Source organism: Cetorhinus maximus, chromosome 27 (genome assembly GCF_964194155.1).
Source record: "Cetorhinus maximus chromosome 27, sCetMax3.hap1.1, whole genome shotgun sequence".
Lineage (NCBI taxonomy): Eukaryota > Metazoa > Chordata > Chondrichthyes > Lamniformes > Cetorhinidae > Cetorhinus > Cetorhinus maximus.
In genome coordinates, this window is record NC_135905.1 from 9419513 (window position 1) to 9443517 (window position 24005).

Genomic DNA, 24005 nt, shown 5'->3' on the forward strand with positions numbered 1-24005 from the left:
CCCCGCTCCCGCCCGACGTGCCGTGGATGCCCGGCCCCCACCCCCCACCCCCCACCCCCTGGTTGCACGCCGTGGCCGTGTCCCCTCTGACGAAATGGAGACCCCGCCTCCTCCGTGAGGCCGCTCCTGACTCCGCCATTTTAGATAGGTCGTGTTCTACGCCGCAGAGCGTTCTGGGTACGGACGGCCGCCATCATCCGGCTCTAGTCGCTGAACAAAAACTGACATTGTTCCTCTGGGGCCCGTCTTTCCAACATCTGGTCTTGTGCCACACGGAGCTTCAGAATCACTTGGTAATCCATTTCTCTCGAGGCTCTCATGATCTGCCAGCCTTGGAGGCACTTCGCCAATTAAGGGAAGAGGGCGCAATGAACGCCAGTAGCTCGCTCAGAACTCAAGCGATGTTTGAAAAGAAAAATGAATAGACAAAACTTAAGGTAACAATGCAAAAATCAATAGTTGATAAGCGCTTTATGGATACATTGTACAGCTATGTTCAGCAAGAGCTACAATAAAATCAGGTAACATTTTCAATTTAAGACAATTTATAGTATCACGCGGTTTTACATTTTTCTATCCGCCCCCCTCCCGCCGTGCGGTGAAGGCCCCGCCCCCCACGACGTGCCGACTGGAGACCCCGCCTTCCCCACCATTGCCATAGAGACCCCGCCTCCCCCACCATTGCCATAGAGACCCCGCCTCCCCACCACGTGCCGACTGGAGACCCCGCCCCCCCACCACGTGCCGACTGGAGACCCCGCCCCCCACCACGTGCCGACTGGAGACCCCGCCCCCCCCCATCACGTGCCGACTGGAGACCCCGCCCCCGCCGAGAAGCTTCTAAGAGATGTTTGAAAAGAAAAATGAATGCATAAAACTTAAGGGTAACAATGTAAAAATCAATACAGTGGATAAGCGCTTTATATAAATGATTGTACAGCAAGAGCTACAAAAAAACCAGGTAACATTTTCAATTTAAGACAATTTATAATATCACACAGTTTTACATTTTACTATCTGTCCATTTTGTCCCCTTTCCCCGCCTTCCTGGGACAGAGCACCACTGGACCATTGGCTATTTGACTGCCGGAACCATCACAGCTCAGTCCAAGCCTGTCCATGTCCTTGTACTTCCAAAAGAGAATTGCTGCAGTTGACTCCTTCCACCCTCCCCAGACATGGCAGGCTGTTCAACTGTGTGAAGCATCACATCAGAGCCAACTCTTTTATCACACCCAGCCACGCAATCGGACCATCACTGCCCTGGCTGATTTTCTTAACACAGGTGAAATGAAAGCAGGTAAGTTGGTCAGCGACAGCCGCACTCTTGTACCACCATGTTCTCGTGGTGACGCAACACCACCTCACCCTTTTCGATGTACAACATGCTCATTGGGTTCATTTTGATGGGGACGCAGCAAGGTGAAGGCACCAGTGTGGGATGATGGAATTTCAGCAGACTCTGAAAATGAAAAAGGTACAAAAACCTTAAAACTCAGTCCATATTATTATTACTGGAAGTTCATCTTACTTATTGAGCTTCACTTTTCCAGTGTTCACCCTGTATCTTTGCTCCCCTTAAGGTGCAGATTCAAAGATAGAGCACTTAGAAAAACCCTAAATCTACTGGGGAGAGTCGACATGGATTTATGAAAGGGGTACCTATGAGGTAAGGTTGAGTATACCAGGCCTATATTCCCTAAAGTTTAGAAGAAAGATAGATGATCTAATCGAAGCATATAAAATTCATAAGGGGTTTCACAGGGTAGATGCTGAGAGAAAGTGTCCAAGAGAATCTAGAGCTAGGGGTCACAGTCTTAGAATAAAAGGTCGGCCATTTAGGAATTGCAACACATTTAAAAGAAAATCAGATAATTATCTACAACGAAGAATGTAAAAGGATGTGGGTCCATTACAGCAAAAAGCTGCACAGGCACTGGGTGTAATGGGCTGAATGGCCTCACCTTCTTTGCAATATCTATGGTGCATTCACCTCTGTGCTCTCTGATCTACACTGGCTCCCAGTCAAGAAGTGTCTCAATTTTAAAATTTGCATCATTGTTTTCACATATTGTACATGGCCCTTGACCCTCCTTCTCTCTGTAATCCCTTCCAGCCCCACAACCCTACAAGAGATCCACAATATGATAGAATTTTACAATATGTTTGAAAGTGAGGTAGTTCACTCTGAAGCAAAGGTGTTAAAGTTGAATAAAGGAAATTATGAAGGCATGAGGGACAAATTGGCTGAAGTGGATTGGGAAAATACATTAAAAGGTATGATTGTACATAGTCAATGGATAGTCTTCAAAGAACTACCACATAGCTTACAGCACCTATACATTCCTTCAAGGTGCAAAAACCCTCAAAAAAGTCAGTCAACCGTGGCTGACAAAGGAAGTTAAGGATTGTATAAGATTAAAAGAAAAGACTTATAAAGTTGCCAGAAGATGTAGTAAACCTGAGGATTGAGAGTTTTTAGAATACAGCAAAGGAAGACCAAGAAACTGGTAAAGAAAGGGAGGATAGAATATGAATGCAATCTAGCAAAAAATATAAAAACAGACTGTAAAAGCTTCCATATGTACGTAAAAAGGAAGCATTTGGCTAAGACAAATGTGGGTCCATTACAGGCAGAGTCAGGAGAATTCATAATGGGAAACGAGAAATAGCGAGAAGCTAAATTATTACTTTGTGTCTGTTTTCACTGAGGAAGATACAAGAAATTTCCCAGATTTAGAGATCCAAGGGACTAGGGAAAATGAGGAGTTGAAGGAAATTAGTGTAAATAAGAAGGTTGTATTGGAGAAATTAGTGGGACTGAAAATTGATAAGTCCCTGGGGCCTGATATTCTACATCCCAGAGTGTTGAAAGAGGTTGCTACAGAGATAGTGGATGCATTGGTGATCATTTTTCAAAATTCTATAGATTCTGGAACAGTTCCTGAAGATTGGAAGGTAGCAAATGTCACCCCACTATTTAAGAAGGGAGGGAGAGAGAAAACAGGGAACTACAGACCTGTTAGCCTTACATCAGTGCAGGGAAAATGCTAGAATCTATTATAAAGGATGTGATAAATGGATACTTGGATAATCGTGATCTGATTGGGCACAGTCAGCACGGATTTGCGAACAGGAAATCATGTTTGATGAACTTGGGAGTTTTTTGAGGGTGTTAATTGATAAAGGAGAGCCAATGGACATAGTATACTGGATTTTCAGAAGGCTTTTGATAAAGTCTCCCACAGGAGGTCGATTAGCAAAATAAAAGCATATGGGATAGGAGGCAATATACTGGCGCGGGTTAAGGATGGGCTAACAGGTTTCTACAGAGAGTAGGAATAAACGGGTCACTCTCACGTTGGCAGGCTGGGACTAGTGGGGTACCAGAAGGATCAGCACTTGGCCCCCAGCTGTTCACAATATATATCAATGATTTGGAAGTGGAGACCAAATGTAATATTTCCAAGTTTGCGGGTGATACAAAGCTAGGTGGGAATATGTGTTGTGAGGAAGATGTAAAGTGTCTAAAGGAGGATTTTGACAGACTTAGTGAGTGGGTAAGAACATGGCAGATGGAATATAATATGGAAAAATGTGAGGCTATCCATCTGGTAGAAAGAACAGATGTGCAGAGTATTTCCTAAAGGGTAAGAGATTAGAAAGTGTAGATGTACAAAGGGACCTGGGTGTCCTTGTCCATAAGTCACTGAAAGCTAACATGCAGGTGCAGCAGGCTATTAGGAAGCTAATGGAATGTTAGCCTTTATCGCAAGAGGATTTGAATACAGGAGTAGTGAAGTCTTGCTTCAATTGTATAGAAGCTTGGTTAGATCGTACCTGTGTGCAGTTTTGGTCTCTTTACCTCAGAAAGGATATTATTGCCATAGAGGGAGTGGAACAAAGGTTCACCAGACTTGTTCTGGGGATTGTAGGACTGTCTTATGAAGAGAGATTGAGAAAACTGGACCTATATTCTCCAGAGTTTCGAAGAATGAGAGGTGATCTCATTGAAACCTACAAAATACTTAAAGGAACAGACAGGGTAGATGTAGGTAAGATGTTTCCCCTGGTTGGGGAGTCTAGAACCAGGGGACACAATTTCAAAATAAGGGGAAAGCCACTTAGGACCGAGATGAGGAGAAGTTTATTTACTCAGAGGGTTGTGAATCTTTGGAATTCTCTACCCCAGAGGGCCATGGAAGCTCAGTCATTGAGTATGTTTAAGGCAGATTTATAGATCTTAACAATAATGTAAAGGGTTATGGGGATAGTGTGGGTAAAAGGTATTGAAGAGTTCGATCAGCCATAATCGTATTGAGTGGTGGAGCAGGCTTGACGGGCTGAATGGCCTTCTCCTGTTCCTAAAAGATTTGTGCGCATCTAATTCTGACTGGATTTTAATCTCTCTACCATTGGTGGCCATGCCTTCAGGTGCCTAGGCCCTAAGCTCTGACATTCCTTCCCTGTACCTCTCCACCTCTCTCTTTAAGGTACCCCTTAAAACCTACCTCCTCGATGAAGTTTTTGGCATTCTGCCCTAATATCGCCTTATGTGTCTCGATGCCTAATTTTGCTATATAACGCTGCTGTGAAGCGGCTTAGGATGTTTGATTACATTAAAGGCAGTACATAAATGTGTGTTTCTGGAAGATTCTCCAAAGGTTTGAATTAGGATAATGGTGCCAGACCTTACCAAAGTACAGTCAATCTAAACTAAGGACGGTGCATAAAGGTACACAGCATGCAGAATTATAACATATCCCCGTACTGCACCAACATCACTTCAATACTCAGGACATGTAGGCAGCTGCAATTAACAGTTGGAGTTGAACTCCATGGGGGCAGTGTTCAGGGAGTTGTGTCAATATGCGCCAGCTGAGAGAGTGGCGGAAGCAGATTCAATAGTAACTTCCAAATGGGAATTGGATAAATACTTAAAGGGGATAATATAGCAAGGTGCAGGGTTGGCAGGGGAAGTAGGAGTCATTGGATAGCTTTATCAAAGACTCTGCATAGTAGGCACAAAGGGCAGAATGGCCTCTTTCCATGATGCATCCTCCTATGATTCTAATATCTACAGCACAGGAACAGACTATTTGGCTCAACTGGTTTTTACTCATCTTTCTGCTCCTCATGAGGCTCTTTCCATCCTACTTCATTTAACCCTATCGACATAGCTTTCTATTCCTTTCTCCCCTCACATTCTTATCTCGATTTCTCCTTCAACGTAGCTGTGCTGGTCCCCTCAACTATTTCATGTGGTATCACATTCCACATGCTCTTGAGCTTCCAACTGGATTTTTTAGCAACTTAAGATTAACTACCATAATTTTGAACTCCTTGACAAGCAGAAACATTCTCTCTTTGCCTAGCCTCCTTATTTCTCCTGTGTCACCCCTCAGCATTCGGTGTTCCAGGGAAAAGAGCTGCAGCCTGTTCAGCCTACCCTGGTATAACTCCTGCCCTGGCATCTTTATTGGAATATCAAGGCCAGAACTGTGCAGAGTGCTCCACACACACACACACACACACACACACACACACGCAGTGTAAGCAAGGTGGGAGATCTACCGAAGCTATTGTTTACAACGAGCTTTGTGTCAGCCATTAGACACGTTAAAGGTTATGAGATGGGTGTTTAACGTGAGGTGGCATTACCTGCATGTAAGCGTGGTTGGTGGGCTTGGCATCCTCCCCGGTTGGCGATGGGCACTCCCCCTCACAGCGGAAAGCGTTGTACATCTTTGGAAAGATGACCCAGGCCCCCCAGCCAATCTTACCAAATTTGACCTGAAACATGATCCTCCGGCACCGGGTGGGGCTGATGCTTCGATTGTGGTGCCGGGGGTGCTGGAGAGCGGGAGCGCCGCTACGCCCAGCCCTTGCCCTTGCCCTTCCCCTTCCTCTGCCTTTGCCACGGGCGCCCCCGAGCTGCTGTGCCGCCTGGCCCTTCCGCTTTGGCCGACGGCCCCATCGCCTTCGGGGCCTCCGCACCCGCTTGGAGGTTTTGGCGTCTTTCAGAAGCGAGGAGCCCTCCGAGCAGCTCTGCTCGGGCCTGCGGGAAAACACCAGCAGCAGCGCCGTCTCCTTGGTCTCAGTCTTAGGCTGGGCGTCGGTGTAGGGGAGGGACCTCTTCCTCCTGCAGGCCGGGCTCTCTGGCCACTGGAGCCCAGTGAGCTCGCCCTCCCCACTGGGCCTCCTGCGGTTGATCCAGTGCCTCAGGATGTCAGTGACGTTGTAAACGGCGCAGTCCACGGCATCCTCCAGCACCGAATCCGGAGGGAAGGAACCCAGGAAGAGCTGATCCTGGCAGGTAGCTGGCCCACACGGGTATTCAGACTGATGGTGGAGCTCCAGGAGCGAGCAGGACTCTGCAAAGGCGGGCACGCTAATCCTCAGCTCGGCAAACTGAAGCTTCTCGTTGGCCACGAGGGTGGACATGTCAAATATGAGAATCCAGCGGCTCCCATTGTGGTGGAAACCTAGGAACAGGGAGAAGAGCAGGGATGAATAGAACGGAAGCACCCATTATAGTTCAGTGACTATACATCCCACCCAGTGTGACACTGAGCCAAACAAAAAAGAGTACGCTCATGGTTTCAATCGCTAGACTGTGCTAGGAGCATAGGATTTAGGAGCAAGAGTAGGCCATTCGGCCCTTTGAGCCTGCTGCACCATTCTATAAGATCATGGCTGATCTGGTTGTGGCCTCAACTCCACTTTCCTGTCTGCTCCCCACCCCCACCTCTCATATCCTTCGACTCTCTTGTCTATCAAAAATCTGTCTAACTCTGCCTTCAATATATTCAATAACCCAGCCTCCACTGCGCTCTGGGGAAGAGAATTCCACAGATTAACGACCCTCAAGAGAAATCATTTCTCATCTCCACCTTAAAAGGGTTACCTCTTATTCTTAAACTGTGTTCTAGACTCCAAGAGTAGAAACATCCTCCTGAAGTGATGCCCTATCAAGTGCCCTCAGGAAATGTTACAATAATGATCATCGCTCATTCTTGTGCTGTGCCATGTAAACTTTATAAGCAGTCTGGCTATCCCTGGGCTATGGAGGAGAAAGCATCAGCCAGGGTCGCCACTCATGATCACCAGTCAACGACTTTGGTAACCGGCGGAGTGGGGTTGGCGGGGTGGGGGGGGGGGGGGGGGAGGTGGAGTCAATGAGGATAGGACCAGTTTGGATGTGATGCCTCTAATGGTTCAGTAGCTTGCTAACACGCACTGACTGCAATGGCTGGGGAGGTCCCAGCATCTGTGGAGACCCAGCGGAAGTCAGCACCTCCGAGAGAGGAAGGCAAGAGGTGGGAGAGGCACTGACACAGTACAGAGAGCTGAGGCAGAATGGTAACTCTTGAGTCCGAACCAAATAACTTAAATTAACAAATCGAGAGACAAATTAAAAGGCAGCCCCCAAAAGGGAAACTGCAAAAACAAAAGACAAAAGTTTAAAGGAAATTTACAAACATTAAACCAAAACGTGATCAAAGGGGTCAATAAAACACCGCAGTCCCCGTGGTGCCCGAGCACGGAAGGCTTTATCGGTGCTGGTGGACACCGCATGCTCCCTCTCCAGGGCCACCCAGCCACCAACGTGGCTGCGGAGAGGCAGTGTGGTACCCGCACGGTGACCCCCCCAAGGAATTATTAGCAACAATCACAGAGGTACCACATGACCCAGTATCACACTGCAACCATCCTGCTTCACACTTCAGGAATAGAGTAAGTTTTGAAAAGAATCTAAATGTTGACAATATATTTTTAAAAATTAAACCATAACAAAAAAGTCCCAAACATCTTTTCTCCCGTCCCCTTCCTGTCAATTCTGTCTCCTTTCCCTGCTGATCCTGCCGACTTTTATTTATTCTGTCATAGGATGTGGGCATACTGGCAAGGCCAGCAATTGTTGCCCATCCCTAATTGCCCTTGAACTGAGTGGCTTGCTCGACCCTTTCAAAGGGCAGTTAAGAGTCAACCGCATTGTTGTGGTTCTGGAGTCACATGTAGGCCAGACCAGGTAAGGATGGCAGATTTCCTTCCCTAAAGGACCATTAGTGAACCAGATGGGTTTTTACAGCAATCAATGATGGTTTCATGGTCACCATTACTGAGACTAGCTTTATATTCCAGATGTTTTCTTCCAGGTTAAATTTAAATTCCACCAGCTGCTGTGGTGGGATTTGAACCTATGAACTAGAGCATTAGCCTGGGGCTCTGGATTACTAGTCCAGTGCCAGTACCATTATCTCCCCAAACCCCTCGATTGGACATAAATTCCATGGGCACAGCCGGCCAGGACAGTTGTGAGATCTCTTCAAATCGCGCCACAGGATCTTTTACGTCTGCCTGAGAGAGCAGATGGGGCTAACAAGCCATTAGCAATGTGGCACTGATGGTGCAGCATCTTTAAGGTGCGCCATTATATTGCAGGCCAAGCTACCCTCTTCAGGTGGGCATTAAATACCCCATGGCACCACTCAAAGAAGAGGCAAAAGAGTCAGTCCTGGCCAATATTCCTCCCTCAACCAGCACCTCCAAAACCAGATTATCTAGTCATTGTTATGGAGGGGGAGGGAAAGATGGTGGTGTTAGTGGTAACATCACTGGTATTAGTAATCCAGAGGCCCAGGCTAATGTTCTGGGGACATGGGTTCCAATCCCACCATAGCAGCTGGTGAAATTTAAACTCAATTAATAATCTGGAGTTGAAAAAGCGATTCTTAATAATGGCGACCATGAAAGCATCATCAATTGTCATAAAGCCCATCTGATTCACTAATGCCCTAAAGGGAGGGAAATCTGCTGCCCTTACCTGGTCTGGTCTACAGACCCACATCTATGTGGCTGACTCTTAACTGCTGCCTGGTAAGCCACTTATTTCATGGGCAATTAGGGATGGGAAACAAATGCTGACCTTGCCAAAGACACCATCATCCCATGAAAGAACAAACAAAAACATTGCAGCTTGTGGGAGCTTGCTGTGCACAAATTATTACACTTCAAAAGTGACAGTAAAGCACTTTGGCACATCCTGAGGTGATGAAAGGTGCCAAATAAGTAAACTTTTGTGCTGTTGGAGGGTCACGAGGACTCGAAACGTCAACTGTGCTCTTCACCGCCGATGCTGCCAGACCTGCTGAGTTTTTCCAGGTATTTCTGTTCCTGTTTTTGTTTTGGATTTCCAGCATCCGCAGTTCTTTGCTTTTAAAACTTTTGTGCTGTTGTCTAGGGGTTGAGGAGAACAGGAAAAGGTAAATTATCAGTCGCTCATTCGTGTGCTGAGTGTGACTGCTGGCCTTGATGAAGAGGCAGACTGGTTGGCAGACAAGACTGAATGAGATTCACACAGGGTGTGAAGGGGCAGCTGGGTGCGGAGTTGGTATCCCTGACATGGTCAACAGCTTTTTCTTCAAAAAAAAAAATGGGCAGTGTATTGGGCAGCAGATATTTAGTTTTACTGCAGTGAGCGGAGCTGATTTTTAACATTCTTTCATGGGATGCAGGGAAAGCCAGTATTTATTGCCCATCCCTAGTTGCCCTTGAGAAGGTGGTGGTGAGCTGCCTTCTTGTACTACTGCTGTCCATGTGGTTGGTGTAGGTGCAACCCCCCCCCCCCCCCCCCCCCCCAGTGCTGTTAGGGAGGGAATTCCAGGATTTTGACCCAGCGACAGTGATGGTGGCTGCCCATTCTATGCTAGTTACATGCAAGGTGAGCTTCTAGGCCAGGATACAAGTTGGGGAATAGTAAATAAACTATATCAACAATGAATGAACACAGGAAGTTCCACCTTAATTAGCAGCATGCCCACACTTTAATCAGAGAGAGAACTACCCAGAAAAAAATCAGGCAAATAAATGCACTGATAGCAGTTCCTTATTTTAGACTTGGCAGCCTAATGCTAACAGTTAATGGTCAGGTCAGGGGAATGGAGTTACAATGCCTTTAACTGAGTGAGAAACCCTGCAAAGTGGAAATTAGAGTGAGGGAGTTTGAAATTCCTCTTGTAGCAAAAGATAATGGAAATTGCTTATTTTCCATGTAGCTAATTAAATGCAGAAGTTAAAACTTGTTGCTTTCTGAAAATCTGAATCCATTCATCTATTTATAATTACAAAGAAAGACAATCTATTCTTTGTTAAGAGAATTTTTTGGGTGGGCAAGTTTGATTTAATATCTGTCCATTGATAAATAATTATTGATCCATGTATCCATGTATATATCTGAGTGAAATGAAAGTTGCTGTAGTCCCAGAGGACCATTAGCTGCTCTCTTATCAGACAGAGATGACTGGTGGTGAGTTTAACTGGAGGGTCACCACACCTCTGGTGAGGGGCAAGGTTGAGAAGGTGGGGCCTTCATGGATGGCCTCAGCTGGTAGGGGCTTGGAGCCCATGCTGTTGGCATCACAAACCAGCTGGTCAGCCAACTGAGCTAACCGGACCCCCCCCAAAGGGGTACAGTAGCATAGTTACTGTGTTAGAGGACTAGTAATCTACAGGCCTCAACTAATGATCTGAAGACACAAGTTCAAACCCCACTGAAATAAATCTGGAATTAAAAAAAGCTGATATTAGTGATGGTGACCATGAAGCAAATGGATTGTTGAGAGATCCCTCAGCGTTCACTCGTGCTGTTTTAGGGAAGGAAATCTGCCATCCTTGCCCAGTCTGGCTACAGACCCACAGCAACGTAATTGACTCTTTGGTGTCCTCAGAGTTGGCCTCGTAAGCCACTCAGTTGTATTCACCACCACTGTCTCAGGGGTAATTAGGGATGGGCTATCAACACTGGCCTTAACAACCACACACCATGAAGGAATTTTTAAAAAATTTATCGACACAAGACATCAGTGAAGGGGGCACTTGCAATGAATGACCAGGCAGGAAGTTACAAACAAAGATTAAACACTGGGCCTCATCCTTCAAGAGAATGTGTGCCTATAGTTTGAAAATTATTTGTCTGTGGAGTTACAGCTAACGAACACAGGAAAACACAATGATCAGTCAGCTTTATCTGCATCATTTTTAGGGAGTTTACCAACTGGCACAGGGCAGCAGGTGATTTCATTTTCACTCTTACATCTTTCCATTTAAATTTTTTATCATTTACACTTTGCACAAGTTAAGCCATTAATTGAATCACACCAGCAGTTAACATGAAAGGCTGTTGCCTCTGTTCTGCAGTAAAGCGAGAGTCTGCCGAATGCTGCAGGATACAGGGGTCTGGAGGTATATGAATCACAAATGAACCACTTGCAGGTACAGCAGCTTAATAAATAGGCACACAGAGTCTTTCATTGCAAGGGGATAGAGTATGAAAGTAGGGAGGCCTTGCTACAACCATAATGGCATTGGGTGAGACCACACCTAGAGAACTCAATACAGTTTTTGTCTCCTTATTAAAAAGGAGGGATATACTTGCACTGGAGGCAGCTTAGGCAAGGTTCAATAGATTGATTCCTTGAATTAAGATGTTGCCTCATGAGCAACGATTGAGCAGGTTGGGCCTATACCCATTGGAGTTTAGAAGAATTAGAGGTGATGTAATTGAAACATAAGATTTTGAGGGGGTTTGACAGGATAGATGCTGCTTCTCTCATGTTCCTTTTGGGATTAACTTAAAACCTGATGATCTTAATCCTGAACTTTATTTTTTTAATTTTTTTAAAGAAAATCATGCTTTGCTATCTGATCATTCTAAGTTATGCATGATCAAGAATGAACATCAAGCTGCCTGTTAGTAAAAAAGGACAGCTGATCATTTATGACATACTACTTAACACTCACTTACCCACTCACTTCAACTCTATTTGCACATTCTTTGTATCCTCCCCACAACCTACTTTCCTACGTATCTTTATATCATCAAATTTGGGCACAATACCGTCAGCACCTTCATTCAAGTCATTGATTTGATTGTAAATCTTAGATTTCAATTACATCACCTCTAATTCTTCCAAACTCCAATGGGTATAGGCCCAACCTGCTCAATCGTTGCTCATGAGGCAACATCTTAATTCAAGGAATCAAGTACCCACTGAACTACTTAATTCCTTGTTGGGGAATCTAGAACTAGGGGGCAGAGTTTAAAAATAAAGGGTGAGGAAGAATTTCTTCTCTCAGAGGGTCTAGAGTCTTGGAATTCTCTTCCATAGAGCAGTGGAGATGGGTCATTGAGTATATTCAAGGCTGAGTTAGAACGATTTTTGTTCAACAAGGGAGTTAGGGGTTATGGGGAGCAGGCAGGAAAGTGGAGTTAAGGCCACTCAGATCAGCCACAATCTTATTGAATGGTGGAGCAGGCTTGAGGGGCGATATGGCCTACTCCTGATCCTAAATCCTATGTCCTTAACACTCAGGCATCTGAAGATATTGGGTGCACTGTTTTATGGTTGCAGTTTATTTAATTTTAACTATAGAAGTTTGCCTCCTGCCTAGAGGGAGTAACCTCAATACATTCTCTCTTCCTTGCCCCCTTCCAATTTTGACTTTTGACAGTGCCTTGACAGTGTAGTGGGGTCCAAATTCCTTAATAAGGGGGCTTCCTACCTGAAACCAGCGCCCTTTACCAAAGACACAACCCCCACCCCCCGGTCAAAAAGCTCAGCAACATTCATGCAAGAGGAGCCTGTGCCAGTTATTGGGAGAGCAGCAACAAATGCCCAGGAGAGGAGAACATTGGCTCTCTTCAACAGTAGTTGCACTTCTCAAGTCTACAGAACCCTAGCAATGATATTATGACAGGAACCCACTCATTAACAACTCATCCTCATCTTCAAATGGGCTACCATCTTTTCCAGTTACAGATGTTGGACCAGCTGTGAAGCATTTTCCATGTTTCCTAGGCAGACATTTAACAGTCTGATTAACATCAGCCCTGTGATTGGCTGTAAAGCACTTCAGGACCTACTGGGGGTCACGGAAGGGGCTACATAAATGCAGGTTGTTTCTAAGGAGACTGAAAACATTTTTTTAGGTAAAAAAAAATCAAAGAGAAGTTTTGGAAGGAGAAATCATTCCGATTGAATAATGTGTTAAAAGTGTTCCAGAGAAATTGGGGTAGGGGGGAGATGTCAGCCCTGGGATAATTGGTCTACAATACGCTCTGGGAGGAGACAAGATTGTTGAGCCAGTTTTACATTCCAACCCAGAGCCTGTGACCCCCGCCTTGATCCTTTGCCCCACTTCAAAAGGCATCAAACCCCGAATGTGGATTGGACTAGACTGGCTGTGTCTGGGGAGAGAGAACCGGCGGCCACATCAAAACGCGACTGCAAAAAATAAACCTCCCTCCCCCTCTTCAACACACACACAAAGAGTCCCACAATTTAACTTGGGATATACTTTACTTTTAGCCACCAGACTCCGCACAGTGTCCGCCTCCGGCAGCCTCTCAGGGGGCAAGAGGCCAGTGTAATTGCCCGAGTTGTAGCTGCGGTACAGGTTGATCATGTGGGAGGGCAGCTTCAGGCTGATGTTCCGAGCCTCCAGGCGCTTGATGAACGCAGCCACCTCCCCGCGGGTGGGCGGGGGTCCCGGTTTGGTGTCCAGCACACGCCGAGACCAGTTGCCTGCTCGGTTCCCCCGGACGACAGAGACGAAAACTGGAACCAGCAGCAGCAACAGCAACGCGGTGACTGGGAACCGCATTGTTGCCTGAAATTAGTGTGTAACAGACAGAGAGAGGGAGAGAGGGGCCCTTATATCCAACCCTCTCAATGCATATTAACCCCACACATAACCCAGACAGATCGAAAGTCATTATTTTGCTAATGTAAGTCGGTTCGTGACCTATATGACAAACGGTAATTAGTTTTACAAGACAATTGAATTTTTACTTACAGCCTCAATTTTTTTTTACACACCATGTTACGTTTGATTTTCTCTCTCTCTCTCTCTGGCCGCATTATTCAGTGTCACAATCTTCAGTTTCGATGTTTCAATCAAGTCTTTAGATGTGCGAGAAGTGATAGACTCGACTGGACGATGCTTTTGCTTTTGGAAGCCCAGCACTGAAAGGAGTTATTTAAACGCTGCAATTTGCAGGCACTCCAGCTCATGAAGATGAAAGGGTCAGTGTGGCTATCACTGATCAGCTTTATTGTATAAAACCTCCCCCCCCCACCAAAGCCCTTATGCACCGATTGTGATCCCCCTAGAAACTGGGCAGCCAAGGGGGTTGGGGGACATTAAAACGTACGTTTTAAAAAATGAATAATGCCTTTTTCCTTTTGCATTGCCAAATGCAGCCTGCAGCTATAAATCATTTTTTTTTAAATGCCCGTAAACGTCGAATTATCCGAACTAATTGGGGAGGGGGACAGCGTGGGAAATTGGTTCTAGATGAAAGAAATGTAAATCGGTGATTTATATAAAAAAATAATTGAATGAACGCTTCATTTGAATTAGGCGACTCAGGTTGAAAGATGTATCTCTTGTAGAGTTAACTAAATTAACAAAAACAAGGGATAAATCAAGCACAGCCCCTAAATCAGGTCATCGGGTTGAAAGGTGGGCTGGATAAAGTTAATGAGATAACAGCGCAATTGCCGATTGCACTCTCAAATCTTATTAATTCACAAACCCAGCCAGGACCCCTGTAACCACTCACACCAAGTCTCGTTCACCCCTCTGCCCGCTGACAAGACATTGACCTCTTCAAAATCTTTTCCATGAGATGTGTTGTCCGTCACTGGCAAGACCAGTTATTTGTTGCTCATCCCTAATTGCCCTTGTGAGACTTGCTCAGATTATTTCAGAGGGCAGTTAATATTGCTGTGGGTTTGGAGGGTAGACTGGGTTTAAGGATGGTAGATTTCTTTCCCTAAAGGGCATTAGTGAACCAGATGAGTTTTTAGTTCTGTTGAAGGGTCGTGAGGACTCGAAACGTCAACTTGCTCTTCTCCACCGATGCTGCCAGACCTGCTGAGTTTTTCCAGGTATTTCTGTTTCTGTTCGAGTTTTGAGTTTTTACAAGAATTGATGGTGGTTGTCATGATATCAATTCCAGATTTATTAATTAATTGAATTTAAATTCTACCAACTGCCACAGTGGGATTTGAACCTGTGCCCTCAGAGCATTAAGCTTGGAACGCTATTACTCTGGAAACATTAACTCTTGTTTCTCACTCAGTAGATGCTGCTGAGTTTTACCAGCCTGTTCTGCTTATATCTCTGGGTTACTAGTCCAGTGACATTGCCAGTATGCCACCGTCCCCTATAATGTGCAGGTCAAGCAACATCTTGCTTTTAAAGTTCTCATCCTTGTTTTCAAACCCCTTCATGGCCTCGCCCCTCCCTATCTCTGTAACCCTCCTCCAGCCTCACAAACTTCTGAGGTCCCTGTGTTCCTCAAATTCTGGCCTCTCGAGCATTCCTGATCTGAATTGTTCCACCTACTGGTGGCCACGCCTTTGGTTGCCTAAGCCCCAAACTCTGCAATTCGCCCCCCTACACCTCTACCTTGCTGTCCTCCTTAAAACCCACCTCTTTGGCCAAGCTTTTGGTCATCTGACCTCATATCTCCTTATGTAGCTCAATGCCATTTTTTAAATATGAAATGCCTTGGGATGTTACATTACATTATATAATAAGTGTTGAAGTAAACAGCCTTTGTACATTAATATTCTCTGTAGCAACAAGGAATTCTTGGCAATCCGTGTGACAATATGGTCTCAATGTATTGACAGGGTTTCAGACTTCATTTTGATGTTTAATTGAAATCTAAGAGTAACTTGCAGGTATTTTCAATCCACTTCAGGAATCAAGGAAAAAAAGTAAAATTCATTTAAGCAGTTTTTCTGAATTGCAACCTACCTATTCCTCTGAAGTCAATGTTACCTAATTCAAGTGACCTGATACCTACAGGGCTACGGGGAGAGATACAGAGAATGGAACTAATCGGATATATTTAAAAGAGCTAGCATAGGCATGGTAAGCTGCATAGTCTCTCTTTGTGTTGTCTGATTCAGTGTTTCCATTTTTAGCACCTACCTCAAAATTTTAATTGCAAGTTTTTAAACTTGACAAAAATTCTCATTCTGGCTTTCAAACCCCTCCATGGCCTCGCCCCTTCCTATCTCCGTAACTCCTCCAGCCCTATAACGCACTGCAATCTCTGTACTTCTCCAATGCTGGTCTTCTGCCCATCCCCAATTTTGATGGCTGCACCATTGCAGTCATGACTTCAGCTGCCTGGACTCTGAGCTCTGGAATTCTCTCTCTAAAACACCCAGCCTCTCTACCGCTCTCCCCTCAGCCGTGGTTCAGTTGCTAGTTACCTCTGAGTCACAAGGTTCTCGATTCAAGTCCCACTCCGGGACTTGAGTGCAAATATCAAGGTTGACTCTCCAGTGCAGCGCAGAAGTGGCATCTTTCTGGCAAGATGTTAAATCCCAACTGCCCGCTTGGGTCTAGGTAAAAGAACCCCTGGCAGTATTTTGAAGAGTAGAGGATTTCTCCCTGGTGACCTGGCCAGTATTTATCCTTAAACCATCACCATTAAAATCAGGTTGTCTGTTCATTATCATGTTGATGTTGGTGGGATCTTGCTGTGTGCAAATTGGCAGCCACGTTTCCTACATTACGACGCTTCAAAAGTACTTCATTGGCTGTAAATTGCTTTGAGATGTCCAGTGATTGTGAAAAGCTCCCTATAAATGCAAGTCTTTTTCAAGCCCTATTCAACACTTACTTCTCTCTCATGTGTATTGTGGCTTTTACACAAATGCCAGCTTACAGAATTTGCAGCGAGAAAAACTGAGAAGAAGAACATTAAAGTTGTACAGAAACTTTTCACATGTGTTTGGACTACAGAATTCTTCAGCTAAAGAGATTGCAGATTTCACAATTTCAGTGGTACAGAGGGATTTGGAGGTCCTGGCACAGGAATCACAATGTTAGTACAGCAAGTGATTGGGAAGGCAAATGGAACATTGGCATTTATTGCAAGGGGAATGGAATATAAAAGTGGGGAAATTTTACTGTAGCTGTACAGGACCTTGGTCAGACTACATCTGGAATACTGTGTACAGTTTTGGTGCCCTTATCTGAAAAAGGATATAATTGTGTTAGAAACAGATCGGAGAAGGTTCGCTTGACCCATTCTTGGGATGAGGGGCTTATTTTATGAAGAAAAGTTGAACAGGTTGGACCTCTCTGGAATTCTCTTCCCCAGAAAACAGTGGAGGCCGGGTCATTGAATTTATTCAAGCTTAGACAGATTTTTGATAGACAAGGGAACCGAGAGAATCGAGAACCCAACCCGATCAGCCGTGATCTGATTGGATGGCGGAGCAGGCTCAAGGGGCTGAATGGCCTACACCTGCTCCTAAGTCCTATGTTCCTAGGCTCCTCATTGCCAAGACCAGCAGGGGAAAAAGTCACTTTATGGTCAAACTGATGGATCCAGACATATTGGAACTTCTTGGCAACTCTAACACCACTCATTTAAATGCCTTTTTATACTGAAGAAAAGATGCAGATGACAATCACACAGTGTTCCCTCACTTGGTGAGATAAGAGCAAGTTCAGGTGTGATGCTCCCTTTTGTTGCCCTTATGGAACGAGTAATAACCACTTTGACAAGGTGCCAGAGAACATCCTGTGTCTGTGGGACCATATCCTGGAAAAGCTGATGTCTCCAAGAGGGAACAGGTTGAATTAGCAAGAAAAATGGCAACGCAGTTAGAAACTTGGGGGTGGGGTATTTTCTTGACAAAACAATTAACAACCTGTTAAGGTAAACCTGGTTGGTGCATTTAAAATAAAACTATTCACAATAGCAAATTGCTGCTCTGCCAAATCTCAAGTCACTATTGTACATTTTCAGTTATTTCTTAACAACAAACTGGGTACAGGTGATACCCAGTGCCATAAATACAGGTGTTATCCAGTACAATAACTATAGGCAATGCCCAGTGAAATGGGCACAGGTGTTTTTTATATTTGTTCATGTAGGCATCACTGGCAAGGCCAGCAATACATTTAGTGCCCTTGTTTGAAGGGCATTTAAGAGTCAACCACAGGTCACATGTAGGCCAGACCAGGTAAGGATGGCAGATTTCCTTCCCTAAAGGGCATTAGTGAACCAGATGGGTTTTTACAACAATCAGCAATGGTTTCATGGTCATCATCAAACTTTTGGTTCCACCATCTGCCATGGTGGGATTTGAACTCAGGTCCCCAGAGCATTACCCTGTATCATCAGCCCAGCAACAATACCGTTATGCCACTGCTGCCAATGTTGTTGAGGGTGTCAATTCATTTAGGCATTGCCAGTATCAAACATGGCTCCCCACTCTCCTATTCTGCATTACACACACGGACTTGTACCTGGAAAGGTTGAACCAAAAGTGGAGGTAAAACTGCTAAGAAAATAAAACAGGGAGTTGACTGATGTCCTAGTCAATATTTATCCTTGAATCATCCTCACTAAAACAGATTATCAGGCCATTATAACATTGCTGTTTGTGGGAGCTTGCTTGTGTGAAAATTGGCTGCTGTGTTTCCTACATCACAACCAGGACAACACTTCAACAGTACATCATTGGCTGTGAGGCACTTTTGGACAACCTGAGATCATGAAAGGCTCTATAGAAATGCAAGTCTTTCCTTCTTTTACATAATGGCGTTAATATTCGATTCCCTTTCAAAAGTTACTTTTCAATCTGCTTCCACCACCTCAGAGGTAATCCTGTCCCCACTTTTCAATAGTGCCTTGAGATCTTTAACATTCACCCAAGCAGGTAGATGGGGCTCAGTTTAATGTTTCATCCGGAAGACAGTGCAGTGTCCCCTCAGTACTGCACCGAAGTGTGAGCCTTGATTTTTATGCTCAAGCCCTGGACTGGGTCTTGAACCCAGAACCATGTGAACCAGAACACTACCAGCTGAGCCACAGCTGACATTAGCTGAGGTTGACCTGATGAGAGTAGTTGAGAGAGAGATCAGAACTGCCCTGTCTGGGGCCCATGAGAGTAGACTTGCCCCTGTTTAGTGTTGGCTTTGGTTCAGTGGGTAACAATCTTACCCCTGAGCCTGAAGGTATGAGGCCCACTCCAGAGAATTGTACACATAATCGCAGCCGATACATCAGTGCGGCACCAAGTGAGTGCCGCGTTGTTGGAGGTGCCGTCTTTCTGATGGGATGTTAAGCCAGCCGTATCAATGGATTTAAAAGACAGCCATAGGAGAGCGAGAGAGTTTGGTGCTGGGATGGATCTGGAGTTTGTTGATGGGGGCGGCTCATTTTAGGCAGCTGTTAAAAGTCAGGATTCCATCGAGCTTTCCAGTCAGGCTGCAGGCCCTGAAGTTGGGATGGGGGTGGGGAATGTTTCACGCAGAGCAAAACAGAGGCGCCCCCCCCCCCTCCCCACCCAGCCCGAATAAAATGGTTGTCATGACAGCAAAAGTGTGTGAGCCTCGGTTATGTCATTGCCTCCAAAAGCTGTCATATGAGGTATTCATTTTTCTAAAAGTATAACATACTTCCTCCCACCACCTCCCTCAAATGCCAAAAAGGACACAAATAAAGATGAATCTTGAGTTAGGATGCTGCATGCCTAGTGGATCCATTATAAATGATGTGTTATTGGCATCATAGGGCCTTTAAGAATAGGCTGTTCACGCAGTCTGTGGTTTTGTTATGGGGCCACAGGGGGCTGATTAATGTCTGCACCACAAAATAAGGAATGTTCAGCCACATTGTTTGATTCCTTCTAGGAACAAACAGCTCAAGTGCCTTGACCAACAAACTTTAGATGTTAAAAGTCCATTTTACATATTTATAACCTTGAAATTACTGAGTTCAAAGCATTGGGTTAAATTGATTCCAAAAAGGTAGCTGGCAAGTTGTGACATGTTTAATGCTGTGATCTGGTGCTGGAATCTCAGCTCGATTATCTTATAATAGCCTCCACAGTGAAGCTGCATTATTGAGGTCCCTTTGCATTAAAGCATTGCCCCACAAGCTAGCCCACCTTTGCTGGGAGAGGAGTGGAGGGACCGTGTCTCAACTCACATCAAGTCCCATTTCCCTGCCACCCTGAGCTTGCTGACCTACATTGGCTCTCAGTCGAGCAAAGCCTTGATTTTAAAATTCTCATCCTTGTTTTCAAATCCCTCCGTGGTCTCACCCCTCCCTGTCCCTGTAATCCCCTCCAGCTCCATAATCCTCCCAAGATTGCGCTTCTCCAATTCTGACCTCTTGTACATTCCCAATTTTAATCGCTCTACCCTTGGAGGCCGTGCCTTCGGTTGCCAAGGCCCAAGCTCTGGAATTCCCTCCCTACACCTCTCCATCTCTCTACCTCACTGTCCTCCTTTAAGACACTCCTGAAAAGCTGCCTTTTTGACCAAGCTGACCTCATATCTCCTTATGTGGCTCAGTGTCATATTTTGTTTTATAATGCTCCTGTGAGGCACTTTAGGATGTTCCATTACATTAAAGGCGCTATATAAATATAACCTGCTGTGGTGCTTGTTATTGACTCTATGACTCTGTGCAGAGCACTTCTGCCTCGTGTCAGAAGGTCCTCAGGAGACTGTTCAGATCTCAGGAGACTTGAGCACACATCTTAGCTGACGCTCCAATTGCAGGAGGGCTGCATTGTTGGAGGTGCCGTCTTTCAGGTTACATCTGTGGGATGTGAAAGATCCCACGGCATTATTCGAGAAAAGGCAGGGAATTTATCCCTGGTAACCTGGGCAAGACCAGCCTTGAACCACTCATCCTCACTAACTAGCATCCAGTCTCGAACTTCCCTTTCCTCTCTGAGGTCCTTTGTCAGAACCACACATTTAAATCCCTGCAAACTGGCTGGTATCTTTCTCATAGCGCCAAGACTAGCCTGGCAGAAGCTACCGTTTTTTGTGACTGAAGCGTATTATTCCTCTTTGACTTCCCCACCATGTTCAACTTGTTCATCCTGCTACCCTGAATCGTAAAGCCAGAGAATCATATAACAACAAATTACATTAATATAGCACCGTTGATGTAGTAAAATGTCTCAAGATGCCTTACAGCTGCGTAATTAGACAAAATTTAACGCCGGGCCAAAGAAAGAGACATTAGAACAGGTGACCAAAAGCTTGGTCAAAGAGGTAGGTTTTAGGGAGCATCTTAAAGGAGGACAGAGAGGGAGGGAGGGAGGTTTAGGGAGGGAGTTTAGGGCCCAGATGTCTGATGCCATACCCGCCAATGGCGGGATGAAGGAAGTCAAAGATACACAAGAGGCCAGAATTGGAGGTCTGCGGAGATTTCAGCGGGTCGTAGGGCTTGAGGGTGTTACAGAGATAGGGTGGGGTGAGGCCATGGGGGGATTCGAGCAAGAAGATGAGAATTTTAAATTGGAACCATACACGTTACATTCCCTGATAACCTGAATACAAGTATTCAATGGGAAAAAATAAGGGTAGCTGCGTTGCTGTGTATGAAGGGCAGGAAGTAACACCATCACAGACCCACAAAACTGTTCCACACAGAGCCTGTATGTTTCATTCAGTATTACACATCAGAGCCCCATTGCACCACAGAGAATGGCCCTCAGTGGAGTCGTTAAAGGAAGAAAGAGCTCATGTTTTGTGCCTTTCATGTTCCCAGGACGAGCCCCCAACTCTTTACAGCCAACTTTTGTAGAGCTGTCATCGGTCTTAAGTACGGGTGGTGCTGATAAAGGGCCCACATGCAGCAATGAGATAAATATTGGCCAGGCTTCCAGGGAGAACTCCCCTGCTCTTCTTTGAAACAGTGCTGTGACCCTTCATGTCCACCTTGGCTTAGCGTCTCATGTGGAAGACAGTGCAGCACTCTATCTGCCCTGCGCTGAAGTAGCAAGCTACACCTTGAAGTGGGACTTGGATATGCGACATTCCGACTCAGGAGAGAACAGGGAAGATGCTGAGGCCGGAGCAATTATTAAAGATTGTGTGAAGCAGATCACAGCCAGGAACTCAACTGAGGAAGGAATGTAATACTTAATTATCACAAATAACACAAGCCCACTATCTATGAAGCACCAAGTCTACATTTCACAGCAAATCTCAACCAACACATCCCCCTTTAAGAAATCTCTTTTGAAGTTTTGAAAATGCGTTGAACATTTTCACAGAACCGCCGTAAGATTGTTATTTTTTTGAGTCAACTGTACCACTGAATTATTGGGAAAATAGCGTTGGAGAGACAAGGGCACATTTTACAGGAATCCGTGGTTAGCACAAAGGACCACTGAATGGGAGAACCTTCTAGAAAGTCGGGAGTGGCCAGCGTCAAATGAACCATTGCCTCCGCTGTGTTCCACACAGAGGCTGCCTGACCAGCGGAGTGGTTCTGGAATGTTCTGTTCTTCGTTTCAGATTTCCATCGCCTGCAGTTTTTTTTTTGTTGCGAATCTGGTCATTTGTCAGGCTGGAGCTGGGTTAAAAAAATGACCACGAAAGCTGCTTGTTAAAACCCCAACAGGTTTGCTAATGCCCTTCAGGCAGAGGAACCTGCCACCTCTACATGCCCTGGCTCCAAGGTGATGAATGCCCTTGGGGGGTGGGATGGAGGGGGTGGGGAGCATTGAATACTGCCATCCTCCATTTGGAAATTCTCCTCCTTGTTGTCAACTTCTTTTACAGACTTATCCCTGCCTTACCCCATAATCTCCTCCAGCCCCACCACTCTCCGAGATCCTTGCACCCCTCCAATTTTGCCCTCTTGTACAAACTTGATTCTAATTGCTCTACCATTGGCTGTTGTGCCTGGGGCCCTAAGCTCTGAAATTTCCTCCCCTTTAGCTCTCGTCCTCTCTACCTCTTTCTTCCCCTTTTTAAGGGGCTCCTTAAAACCTACCTCTTTGACCAAGCATAACCTTAAGATGGTTAGACATTAAATTCTGTGTGAGAAGGCTCCTATGAAGCAACTTGGGATGTTTTATTGTGCTACATATAGAAGCAAGTAGCTGTTGTAATGTGGCGCTAAGGTTTGCACACTGACCCTAAACTCACTCAGGCTTTGCTCCATGAGTCCAAGATGATGTAGGGTCAAGAGCTCTGAGTGTCCACATTCCTAGAGGTTTCATTACACGACCCCTGAAACCCAACCATTCAGCCCTAGTCAAACTGCTTCTTTCATCAAAGGTGTTCAAAAATAACCCCAATTTTTAAAAAAAAAACCCCTTTATGATTTCCCCCCTGGAATTCCCTGCGGAAGGTTAATCTTAATCCTGGGGGAGATTGGTGATCCCGTGATGTTGGCTGAATGTCTTGACAGGCGAGTGTGGGCACTGGGTTATCCATATTATGTCTCAGAGGTAGGGCCGGGCAGGGGAACGGGGCTGACTGGATTCCTCTACAGAGAGCCAGCATGGGAAAGATGGACCGAATGGCCTCTGTCTGTGCTCTTATAAATTCCACGACCAACGCTGGCAGCCTGACAGCAACAGCAGCTCCGTGATATTAGTGAGATTTTGTTTCCTCAAAATAAACTTTATTCTTCATTCATTCATGGGATGTGAACATCACTGGCAAGGATGTGATTCGTTGCCAAACCCCTTGAGAATGGAATAAAATCTTAAAATGTACATTACATAACGGTTCACATTTGACACGACATAAGGTGCTATGCAGATCAGCTCCTTACAATACAGAACTTGTGGTGTCTCGCTCCACTTACCATTACAGGTTATATCTACAATGCACTTTTACGTTCCATGTCTAACATTGTCAGGTGCGTGCAGCCCAAGGGGTTTTACACGGGTTCCAACCCCTCGGTGCACTATGGCTGAGGGCCTTTGACAGTGGGCCCTCCCCATTGAAGGTTAGTGGCAGCTGCCCCGATCTTTACCACACCTCTCAGCAAGTAGCCCTGTACCTTGGGAATGTGCCAGTCTGCAACACCCAGTCATCAACAGCTCTTAGCTTCGTACCAGTATTTGGTACCAGTGCCAGTGAGAGCCCAGTGTGCCACCATCAGCAAGGAACATCCCTGTGGCAAATACCAACCAGGC

The 24005-nt window shown here is 45.4% G+C and overlaps 1 protein-coding gene across 1 annotated transcript; it reads right to left on the bottom strand.

Annotated features, from left to right (window-relative positions):
• Positions 1 to 894: 894 nt before the first annotated feature.
• On the bottom strand, positions 895 to 7118 carry LOC144668551 (nodal-like). The gene is made up of 2 exons (XM_078530694.1): positions 5662 to 7118; positions 895 to 1462 (listed from the first exon to the last, which is right to left on the bottom strand). The coding sequence occupies exons 1-2, from the start codon at positions 6442 to 6444 to the stop codon at positions 1310 to 1312; spliced, it is 936 nt and encodes a 311-aa protein (XP_078386820.1). The 5' UTR covers positions 6445 to 7118; the 3' UTR covers positions 895 to 1309.
• Between the last annotated feature and the right edge of the window lie 16887 nt (positions 7119 to 24005).